The following is a 13,023-nucleotide window of genomic DNA, read 5'->3' on the forward strand; positions in this document are numbered from 1 at the left end:
TTTCTGGTCAAAGAGGCTGGAACAGGTTGGAAATGACTTGTGGTGTCCTCCAGGGGTCAGTATTGGGTCCTAAACTGTTTCTTCTGTTCATCAGAAGATGACTCTTTGGCCACATGTGGCTCTTTAGTGACAACTTGTGGCTCTTTTAGAAAACCAAAAAGAGGAAATTTGGACCTCAGAAATGATGCATTGAAAGTCACATCAGTCAGTTTGTTTCCCACACTTCTACAGCAGGATAAATTTCATATTTAACTTTCAACATTTATTTTTGTCTGAATATCTCCATCAGATGTGTGCAAGAAAGAACACGAAAGATAAATATGACTGATTCTTGGGAAAAGAGACAAACAGGTTCTGAACATGACGTATTTTTGTTTTACTACAATCATTTAAAGTGGATATTTCTGTAGGTGGAGGTCTCATCTAACAGTTGTGAAGGAATATATTTTTTTTTAAAGATGTATTTTGGCCTTTTCAAAAATCTTTTTGATAGAACAGGTTCTTAACGTTTTTTTTCCCAAAGAAGACTTTTTTTTTTTGCCAAACATATCTTGATTTTTTGTAAACTCAGTTATCTAATACTGGTATTCAGTAATAATTAGTAATAAAATACATTATTTTCACTTATTTATTGTTTTATTGATCTCTGAAAGTTGTGGTTTTCTAACAATCTTTACTATTAATGCCAATTATATCATATTTAATACACACTTTTATGAGATCTCTATCTAATCAGAATGATCAATAAATTACTTAAAAACCTTTTTAATAAAATCAGATAAATGATAAAATGTCCTCCAGTTGACTGTTAGTTACCAAAAATGCCTAATGTATCAAACGTGACAGAAAATAATATCTGTGAAATGTTATGGAAGTTTTTCTTTTTTAAATTTCAGTAGACGGTTAAATATGTCAAGGTTTGCAAAAAAACTCAGACGGAGGACCCAAATGCAGAACTCAAAAATGATTTAATTAAAACAAAAGAGGGCAAATCCAAAAAACTTATAAAACTTACTGAAAACAAAGTCCACCAAAAGATCATTTTTATAGGAGACATGAGGAAAGGCATGAGGAGTAACACTGGGGAAGACATTTGGCGATCTGTCAAAGGACGAGGAGAAACAAAGAACCTAAATACACAGGAGTGATTACACAAGGAGAGACAGGTGTGAGACAGGTGTAGGCAACTACAAAATAAAACAGGACATTTCACAACACACAAGAACACTGAACCAGGAAGAGACACTCGGAGGGGAGCAAGGAAACAAATACAAACACAGGGAGTTAAAGTAAATATGAAACACAGGGGAAGGAAAAACTAACTCATAAAATACCAAAAATTACAAACTAGGAAAACCCGAATACAAAGAAAAACTAGAAACATGGAAATAACAGAATTAACAAAGGAAAACACCAGAAAAACTCAAGAACACAATGAATCAAAACCTGAACCATGACAAAATAAACATCTCAGTTCCAAAAAAGGGGTTTTTCTGGCTATTATTTGAGCTATCACCTTGTAAGGCGTTAACCGAATAAAAACTAATCATTTTGAATAAATACGTTACTATTGCATACACATTAGCTGGTATTTTAAAGATAAGCAGAATGAAATAAACTGAGGATAATGCATTTTTTGTAAAATAAACTAAACCATCATCTGGTGAATTCAACAAACATCTGATAGAGTCAACAATAGGAATATAAAGAAATGGCTTAAACTTGTTGTATAACCCAGATAACGATCTAAATTGACTGTAGATGAAGAAAAATGATGAAAATGAAAGGTGAAACCAAAAGTCTCTACATGCTCTGGTTAAAATATGTACATGTAAATATATATATATATATATGTAGTAATTATTGGATTGACAGCTCCAGGTCTAGATTGTGGCTCTTACAAAGGTTCTGTTTCTCCAACAGTTTGGCTCTAGCAGGGTTGAGTAGCACTGCTCTACATAATGATACCTGCAATGTGTCAAATGTACTGATGTTGGTGTTGTTTGCTGATGACGCCTTTATTTTGTGGTCTAATGAGAATTCACAAGAACTTTATTAAGAGATCACTTCAGAAACAACAAAGTTAAAAATACGGTTTTATTAGAAAAAAGCATTAAACTCAAATAACACAAACATTTTGAAACTACAAAAGAACAAACCAGTAAAATGCAGACTGACTGACATTAATGTTGATGAAGTACATGACAATAAATCTGTTGGTGTGACACTTGATATCAAAAATGGTTGAGAATCACATAAAACATGTAGAAACATTTATAAACAGAGAGAGACAGGGAGAGATAGAGAGATAACTGCAGATTTTTACTTCTTCAGCCTAAGGCATCAAATCCAGCTTTCTGCTGATGTTTCATCTGCTTTCCTCTTTTACTGTTGGTAATTATAACATTCTTTTATATCTGTTTTCAGCCTGATTTTTGTCTCTCAGTAACAATTTCACATGAATTCATATCAGCCTACAGCAGCTGAAGGTAAATGTCCCCACTTCTCCACAGGAAGTCTTCTCCTGATTCAACAGCATTTAAAGAACATGACAGAAAAGTGAATGGAATACTGGTATAGTATGGTTGTAACATGTGACATAGATGACTGTAAATCTACAGTGGCTCTGTTTATTCAGTGCAGGAGGCTCTAACCTGAGGACTTCATACAGCATCTTCCTGCTCCTCTCTGTCTTCTCTCTGTGCTGCAGTGACAGCTGAGATGTTCCCGTACGCAGGATCAGAGTTTAACTGAGAGAGGAGAAGATTTGATCAGAAATATATATTCAATGATAAAAATGTAAAATAATTCTAAACATAAATCAAAACAGATAAAGTCTAAACAGAGTCTACAATAAAAAAAATCTGTAGTTTCAGCTACTACTGTTGAAGTGTTATGGTTTAAAAACTATAAAAACCACAGCACACCTGCAGGGGTTTCTGTGCAGCTTATGGCTGTGCTGACAGAGACGGACAGAACTTTTACACTTTAGGTCAGTCCATCTCAGATGAGCTCAGGCCCAGAGAAGTGGGCGGGGCTTCAGGATGTTGTTGATATGTGTCTTTGTCTTTCTATGGTAGAGTCTTAACTTACATTTGCAGATGCAGTGAGGAACTATGTTAATTGTCAATGGTTTTCTGAGGTGCTCCTGAGCCCATGTTGTAATATCATCACAGAATGATGATGGTTTATAAAGCAGCGCTGTCTGAGGGAGAAAGACTTTCCCCATCTGTGCTGAGATTTCTCCAGATTCTCTGAATCTTTTGATGATATTATGGACTGTAGTAGTGAGATCTATAAATACCCTGTAGTTACATGTTGAGCAATGTTGTTTTTAAACTTTTAGTCTCTGCTTTTTGCAGATGATGTGGTTCTGCTGGCTCCTTCAGCTGGGGACCTCCAGCAGGCATTGGGCCAGTTTGCAGCTGAGTGTGAAGTGGTCTGGATGAGAGTCAGCACCACCTGGTTCTCTGTTAGAAAATGGTGGATGGCTCCATCCGGGATGGGAGTGAGTCTCTGACTCAGGGGAAGGAGTTCGAGTATCTTGGGGTCTTGTTCACGATTGAGAGTAAAAGGGAGTGTGAGATTGACAGATGGATTGGTGCAGCATCAGAAAACATCCTAACTTTTTTTGTTTTGTTGTTTTGTTGTTTGTGGATTGATTTAAAGCCTTGGACCTGTGGTCCAGGACCCACTTAGGGGGCTCCAGAGATTTCCAGGCTCTGTCTGCTCTGAGGCTGTTAAAATAAGATTTACACATAATAACTAAAATCATAATAAAACACTAATGAATAGTTCATACTAAGGTCTGAGGGTAAGAACATTGTGTTTAGGGCTGTTTTGTTTGGTTTAAGAAATAAAATCTTTAAAATGGATGTTTTTATTTTTACTACAATGTATCCTGTTATTTGGTGTTTATCCTTGGAGACTCAAAGCAACCACTGATATAAAGAATCGCTCATTTCTACTCAGATAGTTGTTTTTAGTTGTAAATTAATGTCACATCTTTTTCCAGAGTATTTAGATGCCAAAGCACCAGTACAGTGATTTATGGAAAGTTCCATCAGTAAGACCTCTCTCTCTCACCTCCATTGCTCCTGCAGGTTCAGCCTCCATAGTGTCCTTCTTCCTGAAGTAAGTTTTTAAAAAGAGGAGGGGGGAATTAAAACTTTGATAGAATCAACAAAGAATAGAGCAAGTCTGAGGAGGAAAAGTAAAGATGAGAGTGAACACTTCTGGTTTTACCTCCTCCACAGAATCAAGAGGAGAAGAAGAATCATCATCAAGAGTCCCAGAGTTATCCTGGAGATGTTTGATATGGATGCTGAGCTCCCCAAAAATAAAATCAGATAAATGAGACACTGTTAATAAAAGTAATGTTCCTGAGTCAGTGATTACAATGTAGGGGCAAAATGTAAGTCATGTTAATACCTGGGAAATACTTTTCCATTCTGTGATAACCTTTAGTTAGTAGTTCAGTTGAGACAGAGTCTCTCCTGTGTCTGTGCAGGTGAAAATGAATAATAGAGAGCTTACCTGACACAACAGTCAGAGTGAAGGTGGAGTTATGGCGCCCTCTTGTGTTGTGAGCTTCACAGTAATAATTCCCACTGTGATTAGAATGAAATTCAGTGATGGTGAAGATCTGTCCTGAAGCTAGAGGTGAGTCTTCGTTCTCCTTGTACCAGGTGTAATTAGCTGCTGGGTTAGCATCACTGCTACAGGTCAGAGTCACTGAACTGCCCTCCACTATCTCAGCAGAGGGACTCACTGATACAGAGGGAAGCTTTGGAGCATCTGGAGGAGAAGAATGTGTTTTAATGATGTGTAAGAATGATTACATTTTCCACTGAATGTGCCATTACTACTAAAATATTAGACATACAGGTTCAAGGACAAAAATGATCAGATTCTGTTTCTCATGAGATTAAACTCTTGACATCTCTCCATCTTTTGGGTCATTGTATTTTCTGGTAGTTTCATTTAAAACAAAAATTGGACCAATTTTTTTTTAGAAAATGTTGTTTTCCTTTTTTGGTTAAAAACAAATAAAAAAAAAAATAAAACAGCACAACAAGAGTTTGTCCTGATTTCTGAGGCTGGTTTAACAGGAAGTAGAACTACCAGAGAACTCACTGACCCTCTCTGTCTTCTGCTGAAGTGTGTGGTTTGTCTCCTGGTTCAGGATGCCAGAGATCATTGGGATATGGTGTTCAGCTTCTCTTGGTGGCTAAGTTCAAAAGATCTCTTTTCTTCTGCTGCTCTCTAGCCTCTACTTGTACCAGTGTGTCCTAACAGCATGCAACATGAGCCAGTTAGCATTGGTGACAGGATGAGCTTGATTCCTCTGTTTCCATTTACAACAACAAGCAAAGCAGCGTGATGTGACCCACCGTTTACACCCTGATACCCTCTTTCTGTTGTCCTGTCCTGGATGAAAGAGGGTCACAGGATGCATCTTTACACCTACCAATTCAAGCAACTAGCTAACACTGAACAAACTCACATTTCACAGATATGGAAACGAGCTCTGATGTCCTTCTCCCCAGCTCGTTCTCAGCTGAACAGTCATACTGTCCAGAGTCAGAGGGCTGGATGGAGCTGAAGGAAAGCTGTGGTCCTGCTCTGAAGAACTGAAGGTCTCCAGCTCCATACTTCCTGTACCAGGTGTAATAAGCTGCTGGGTTAGCATCACTGCTACAGGTCAGATTCACTGAACTACCCTCCTCTATCTCAGCAGAGGTACTCACTGATACAGAGGGAAGGCTTGGAACATCTGGAGGAGAAAATAAAGTATTTAATTTCACACTTGCTGTGTGAGTCTTTGTTAAAGCTTCACAAAAAAGTGCATGCACCAAACTTTGTAAATAAGCCAAAAGACACACAGCCCCTTATTGTGGTGTTGGCCTATTGCTGGGCAAACACACAGAGATGCTGAGCTCATGTGCAGGTGTAAAAAACTTTTGATCTATAAATACTTTTTCAGCAATTCAATTTGATTCTACACATTCCAGATAGTTGTAAGTTCACTGTGTGCTTTAGTTTGAGTGTGCAGGTGTGTTTGTGTTATGACAGGGTGAATGAACTCACACACTGATGGAGAGGGAAATCCTTCATGTCCTTCTAAAGCACAGGAGATCTCATCCTCAGGGTTATGACGGTCTTTAAGAGAAGATTTATTCTCCTGGGGAATTCTCTGTCCGTTCCTGAACCAGACGTATGAAAGACGATCCGCTTCACTGCAGCTGCTGTGACATCTCAGCTCTGCCTCTGTGTGAGACTCCTGGGTTGTTATCTTCATCACCTGCACCTGTAGAGCTAGATACAAAGAAAAGAAACGCTGCTGTTATTAGTGCTAAAGATGTTTACTGTGATTTTTGCACTCATACACTAAAATAATCTACAGGTTGAGAAGGCCAGAGTATGATCTCACACCTTCTAATTATTTAAATACAAATTTAATGATCATTAATAATATTTCAGATTTAACTGAGGCTGGTTTTTAATCCTTTTTGGTTGTTTTTTCCTGACTTCAGGGGAGTGCCCAGGTATTTATTAATCTTGATTAATAATATAATTTAAGATTAATAATTATTATTATTTATCAATATTTTAACACTAACCAAAACATAGCATCACAAATCCCAAGGTCCTAAAAGGTTCCTGCAGTCTTAAAGCCCCTAATGTGAACTAAAGCTTGTTGGTGGACAGTTCAGAGATCTGAAACTCCAAACACTCTGACATCCCACTAGAAGAAGGCAGAAAGCTCTAAAAACAGACTGGATATGTGGATTAACCTGTATGCATGTACGCAAAACAACAGAAGATAATGAGACACAAGTCAAATATGTACAAACTAAAAAAGTTAATTGCAAACTATAACTTACTGACAAATCAATATCATCTGTACCTGTTACAGTCAGAGTTGTACCAGGTAAACTGGTCCCCCATCCAGAGCTTCCTGCTGTAAATGTGAAACGATAGACGGCTGAATCGCTCTCTCTCAGCTCAGAGATTCTCAGGGTGCTGGTGTCTCCACTCTCATTATCAGTGACCTGAACACGATTACCATACTGGGAATCTTCTCTGAGGTCTTCAGGTCGTAGGTCATGTTGCCCCTGCTGACTTTGATCAGATCTGAACCAGAATTTTGAACTGATGCTTTCAGAACTTTTGTAAGAACAAGAGATGTTCATTGATGAGCCTCTGGAGGAGCAGATGGTTCTGTGAGTGTATTTCACTTTGTTACACAGAGAATCATAGTAACCTGAAAGATACAAAAAGACCATTTAAAATCAGAGTTGGTTAAAATTAAAAATGTTGTAGCATTATCAAACAATAAGTCTTTATTTGCATAGCACTTTTATACAGAACAATACTTAAAAGGATCTGTCAAATGCTGTTACGTTTGTGGCAGATGGTGAAGTAAACTCACAGTACAGAGGAGAGGGGAAATCCTCATAGCCTTTCAAAGCACAGGAGTAGCTGTCTTCATAAACATACTCGGCTGAATAAGAAGATTCTTCTGCAGAGATTTTGTGTCCATTCTTGTACCAGACATAGGAGACATGATGAGGTAAAAGACAACTGCTGAGACATTTCAGTTCTAGCTTGGACCATGAATAAGTTCTCTGCACTTTAAGATCTGGAACTGTGGAGGAGAAATAAGGTTGATTTTACACATCACTGTCAGCAAACAAACAAATATAAGAAACTGCTGGTTTGTTTTGTTGTTTGTTGTTAACACAGAAATCACGATACCTTTAACAGACAAAATGACTCCAGGGTTTCCTGTAAATCTGCCGCCATCTTGGTTTGTTATGAAGCTGAACTTGTACGTAGCTGAGTCTCTCTTCTCTACGTTAGTGATTCTCAGAGTGCAGCGTTTCCCTTCACAACTGTACGTCACACGTCCTGTGTACTGTGAGTCTGTTCTCACATCAACAGGTTCATTATTCTGTGTTTTAGTAAACCAGAATGATTCAGTAACTCTATCATAGTCAGAACTTGGATATGTGTAGGTGCAGCTTAGTTCCACTGTTGATCCTTCCAAGGCACAGACTTCAGTTTGTGAATAAGTCACTCCCCAGCCATTCTGACTCTGGACCACTAAAACACAGAGAACAGACGGAACTACAGTTAGAAACATGAAAAGATCTGGAGTTTCATTCATAGTGGAGATGCTAACAGTACTGGTACTCTTAAAATGTTTGCAAATGTATTAAGAATAAAAAACTGAACAAGCTGGTCAGCTGGGTAAAAACTGAGAAATCAGAGGATCAGTAAGAGAGGAGACCAAGAACCTGATGGTCACTCTGACTGTTTCTCAAAGTCCAGGATCCTTCCTCCGTCAGAAATATCCTCCCTAGTCAGGTCCCTTGGAGACAAGACCTCCTCCCCAGCAACTCTTGAACACACAGTTGGAACAGGCTAGCGAGAGTGTGTGATTACATCACAGGAAAGGTAAGCAGACGACTGACGTCACACGGGGTTTGTCCAGTTCTTTCTACAGTCTATGCTCCCCACCCACTCACTCGCCTGCAGCAGAGAAGAGGACTAAGACCAGAGAAACGCGAGAGAAACTGCATTTTTCTTTACTCCATGGCAAGCTGTGACTTTAAAAAACAATATAACACTACACTTCAGCACCCCATGACAATAACGTCCTAGTTGCATAAGTTGCATCTTTATGAAATAAACAACTATAAATGCAACTGTTAATTCACATGTCCACCATTATCTAATATAAAACTTTTATACAGCGTTTTAAAGTTGTGTAAGTTGCATCTTTTTGAAATAAACAAAGATTAGAAGATGTCAGCCATTAATATAAGACTACTACACAGCATCCCACTTCACTTCCTACTGCCATGCAGGATTTACCGGGGCTCATAAATTCACAAGTTAATGACATTATTAAAATTATTTTGAAAAGGTTTCAACTAATGTATTCAGTTGTAATTTTATGTATTGCAGCCCCGTAAAGCAAATCCACAGGGGCCCCCTGCAGCTCACCTTTAGTGGGCCCTTGTATCTTTTTTATATTTGACGGTATGAATAAGTCAGCTCCTCCTCCCTGGCCAACCCAGCGCAAAGGAAGGGAGCAACAGTACTGCTCACAGAAAATGACTGAGAGGTGATACAAAAAGAATCGGCTGATCACCTAGTCTGGCAGTGTTTCTCAGTTTACCAGTGAATAGTGCAGCACAGTAGAATTCAGTGTTTTAACAGACCAATGCTGTCTTATAAAAGCACTCTAACATGCGGTAGCTGTGCAAGTTTCCGCTGGTCCCACATGGATCATCACTGCTCTCTTTATTATAAACTCTACATTTATCAAAGCCACGTCCATTGGAACCTTCATTGTGAATAAGTTGTTGCATATAAGCTATTGAGAATCCATTTTGCTCAACATTTAAATGAATGATAAATTATAACATTTCAGATACTGGAATTTCCACCTCAGACACAGGATTTATGCGCATTGCGCACAATAGGTTTACCAGAAATTATTGTAACACACACACTGCTAAAAAGAAGATGACTCTTGTGTTTCAAATGATGGTTTTATCTCCTATTTTTCCTCCTGTTAAGTGCGCAATGTATGCTCTCTCTCTCTCTCTCTCTCTCTCTCTCTCTCTCTCACACACACACACACATACACACTCTCTTTCTCTCTCACTCTAGGCCTATTAAAAGTCAGGTCCAATCGGCAAAACTCTTATTTATAGGAAAGCTTATAACAGCAATAAAAAACATATATTTCTTTATTCTTGCCTACAATGAGGAGCACCAATGTCCGCTAAGCACAAAGCAATAAAGCTGCACAAGAAACGACAACAGCATGTAAAAAGCAAAATGTGAACAGGCTTTCAACAATATTATAGTCTGCGTGAGTTAATATGCAGGCCTGTTGCTGCATGTAACAAAAACGCATAGAAAAACAACAGCTATGCACAATAACTCTGATAACCTCATTTAAACTTAAACAGCAGGCGTGGAACAACACAGACAGCAGCTCGATGCCATAGGAACACCTCTATACTCCCAAACATGCATGACTGCAAAATATAACTCTAATTTAATCAGACAATCACAGGTGAAATGAAGCCTAGATGATTATTCAGCCAGCTTACACGCCCTCACTTGTTTTCAGTTTCCTGAGCCAGTGAGTCCGTTATGTCTCTTAAGTTCCATTAAACTGCGGGGATTGTGATTTCTTATCAGTCTGAAAGATGAAAAACTGCGATCTATAGAAATGGGCATGATCTTGCTGCTGCAGCCGTTTAGGGGTCAATAATCAGGTTTGTCATGCAGTGTTTTATTTTACCACCTCAAGACTTTCCTGGACTAGATAGTGGTTTTGAAGAGAGGTTAGATTGTGATCTGGTGATGCTGCTTCTCACTGAGTGGCCAGTGATGTTCTATGAGTCTGTAATCATGACATGGGTTTGACAGCGGCACCTGCCCGGTGGTAAGCTAAACTTGCTGCCACACCTGGACCCGCGGGGTTTGAGCCATCAGGATTTCCACCAACATTTACTGAAAATAAACATCAAAATTTCTCTCTTTGCTTCAGAAGTCTTTCCTCCTTCCTTTAATGCTAGCTTCCAGATAATTCAAGTTGTTTGGACATGCTGCTGTATCAGTTAGCACCTTTGAACAAACTACTGGTGTGTGTCAGCAAACTGGGCTGTTATTGGCTTGTGAAAGTTGAGGCGGGGTTGGATGAGGCTGGAGGTGCTGATTGATTGACATGTCTGTCCGCTACTCAGTGCTTACGGGAGAAAGACTGTACCACTTTACTTTGATGATATGAAATGATGATGAAAACTGATTTATGGGAACCTTAAGTGAAACAGAATTTATTTGCAGCCTTCTCCAGATCTGTGCCTGTCAACAATCCTGTCTCTGAGCTCTGCAGCTCCTCTGACCTCATGGCTTGGTTTCTGCTCTGATATCATTGCCAGCTGTGAGGCCTTCTATAGAGAGGTGTGAGCCTTTAGAATCACGTCCAATCAGGTTAATTTAGCACAGGTGGACTCCAGTCAAGGTGTAGAAACATCTCAGCAAAGATCAGAGAACTACAGTGTTGTTGCAAAGGGTCTGAATACTTATGTCAGTGTGATAGTTCAGGTTTTTATCTTTTTATAAGTTTAGATTTATGAGTTTTTGACTGTAGCATCAGGATGAAACATAAGAAAATCTAAAAAAAGAGAAGAGGGTCTGAATGTTGCCCCTGACTAAAACTAAGACTAAAAAAGCTGCTAAAGTTAACACTGCATTGAATGTGAAAGTGAAAACAGCTTAATCACAGTCTGTTTCCTCACCATTCAGTGTGGTGTCTAAATGTGCTGAAACTTCAAAACAAAAAAAAAAAAAAAAACAAAACAAAAAAAAGCTGTGAAACCGTTTGTTTGAGATGGTAAGGGCACTGATCTGTCAAAAGTTTTGTTCCTTTTTTTAGTGGTTATTTTTCTGTAGTAAAGGAAATGCAGTAACTTTAAATTACGGAATCTTTTAGATGTATCAGTTACAACAAGTCATAAAAACCCACTCTTACTGTACAATGATAAAAACGCTTTTGATATTAAAAAAAAAACAAATGTTTGAAAACTTTAAACTCACTAAGATGTGGAAACATGATGATACAAAAACACACCTCAGAAAAAATCAATCACTGCACACATGAAGAACACACACAGATCTACTAAAGCTCTCATTCTGAGCCTTCACTTCTAAAATACACACAAACACTTCAATTCTGCTCTGAATGAATGATTGAATACAGTACCTGGCACAGAGAGAAGAAAGATAACCAGTCCAGTCACTGCTGCTCTCACAGTCATGGCTGCTCCTCTTCTCCCTGTTTGACTGCAGAAATACAGAATAAGACACTGGCAGAAGGACTGAACATGACCTGAGTCAATAAATAATCATATCAATAACTAAGTCTACTTACAACAGGGAGGAGATGTTTACTCTGCAGCAAACGTTCCTCTGTAGTCATCAGAAGGCAGAAGTCAAGCTGTTAAAGTGAACCACTCCCTTCCTCTTTCACAATATTAACCTGCATGAAGTTGGTGATTTGTCTTAAAGCCATATGAGGCCCTAATAATGCTGACTGACTTATGCTAGTAATGAAGATCAAATCTAGTAAGTTCAAAAACATCTCAGTAACCAGAGGGATGATAGTGGAGTGGGAAACTCTTCACTGACCTCTCTTTAACTGAGGGATTTCTTCCTCATCTACACCAAACTTCCCGTCCACCATCTTCACTCTGGATGCTGCAGGACCTACAAGGCTTGATCTTCATGGTCGCCCTCTTGAGATTCTTACTGAGCCCCTCTAGTAGCTTTGTTGTACATGGGACTGTTGTGGTTATTCCTGTCCTGGTTGGTGAAAGGTGCATCTCATCCTGCCATCGTTTTCCTCCTAAAGCCAATCTGGAAGCTCTAATAATAACGTCATCACCACTGTGAATGCTAGTAGGGCAGATAGTGCATCCTGCCATTAGATCAGTCACCACTGTTTGCTGGTAGGGCTTTTTGGTGGGACATATGGAGAGGAGAGAGTAGGGTAGACAGAAGAGAGACATTTGGTTGGAGCACTGAGGACTGGAGATGCCACATGGCTCTTGCTCTACTGACTGAGAGAAAACCTTTTCTATGGGAGCTTTCCCACATGAATGTCAAATATACTCATGCATATGAGTTGATCTGGCGTGTCAGGTTTGCTGTTTCCTGCTGACAGGGCTTTAAGTTTTCAACTTTAGTGTCCTTCAGTTCTCAACCTGTAATCAGCTGAGTCTAAGCAACTCAATTTTCCATTTGACTTTTAGAGAGTTTTTTTTTTTATTTATTTATTTTTGGGCCTAGTCATGCCTTTATTTGATAGAGGAAGGACAGTGGATAGACTCGGAAACAGGGACGAGACATGCAGTAAAGAGCCTCTGGCTGGATTCGAACCTGGGCCGCCCTCATACATGGGTAATGCCTTAAACCACTCGACCATCTGTGCGC

General features: G+C 39.0%; 1 protein-coding gene across 1 annotated transcript; it reads right to left on the reverse strand.

The window, feature by feature from the left end:
* Nucleotides 1–1,757: 1,757 nt before the first annotated feature.
* LOC121508190 (sialoadhesin-like) lies at nucleotides 1,758–11,993 on the reverse strand. Its single transcript, XM_041784836.1, has 11 exons — nucleotides 11,963–11,993; nucleotides 11,795–11,874; nucleotides 7,762–8,109; nucleotides 7,436–7,651; nucleotides 6,911–7,267; nucleotides 6,091–6,318; nucleotides 5,507–5,776; nucleotides 4,537–4,797; nucleotides 4,246–4,324; nucleotides 4,087–4,129; nucleotides 1,758–2,750 (listed from the first exon to the last, which is right to left on the reverse strand). The coding sequence occupies exons 2-11, from the start codon at nucleotides 11,847–11,849 to the stop codon at nucleotides 2,664–2,666; spliced, it is 1,944 nt and encodes a 647-aa protein (XP_041640770.1). The 5' UTR covers nucleotides 11,850–11,874; nucleotides 11,963–11,993; the 3' UTR covers nucleotides 1,758–2,663.
* Between the last annotated feature and the right edge of the window lie 1,030 nt (nucleotides 11,994–13,023).

This window comes from Cheilinus undulatus, linkage group 4, assembly GCF_018320785.1.
Source record: "Cheilinus undulatus linkage group 4, ASM1832078v1, whole genome shotgun sequence".
Classification (NCBI taxonomy): Eukaryota; Metazoa; Chordata; class Actinopteri; order Labriformes; family Labridae; genus Cheilinus; species Cheilinus undulatus.

Coding starts and splice junctions, on each gene's coding strand:
- LOC121508190 (XM_041784836.1), bottom strand. CDS start 11,849: ATGACTGTGAGAGCAGCAGTGACTGGACTGGTTATCTTTCTTCTCTCT. Junction 4,130..4,245: donor CTCTTGATTCTGTGGAGGAG/GTAAAACCAGAA, acceptor AACTTACTTCAG/GAAGAAGGACACTATGGAGG. Junction 2,751..4,086: donor AACCTGCAGGAGCAATGGAG/GTGAGAGAGAGA, acceptor CTCCTCTCTCAG/TTAAACTCTGATCCTGCGTA.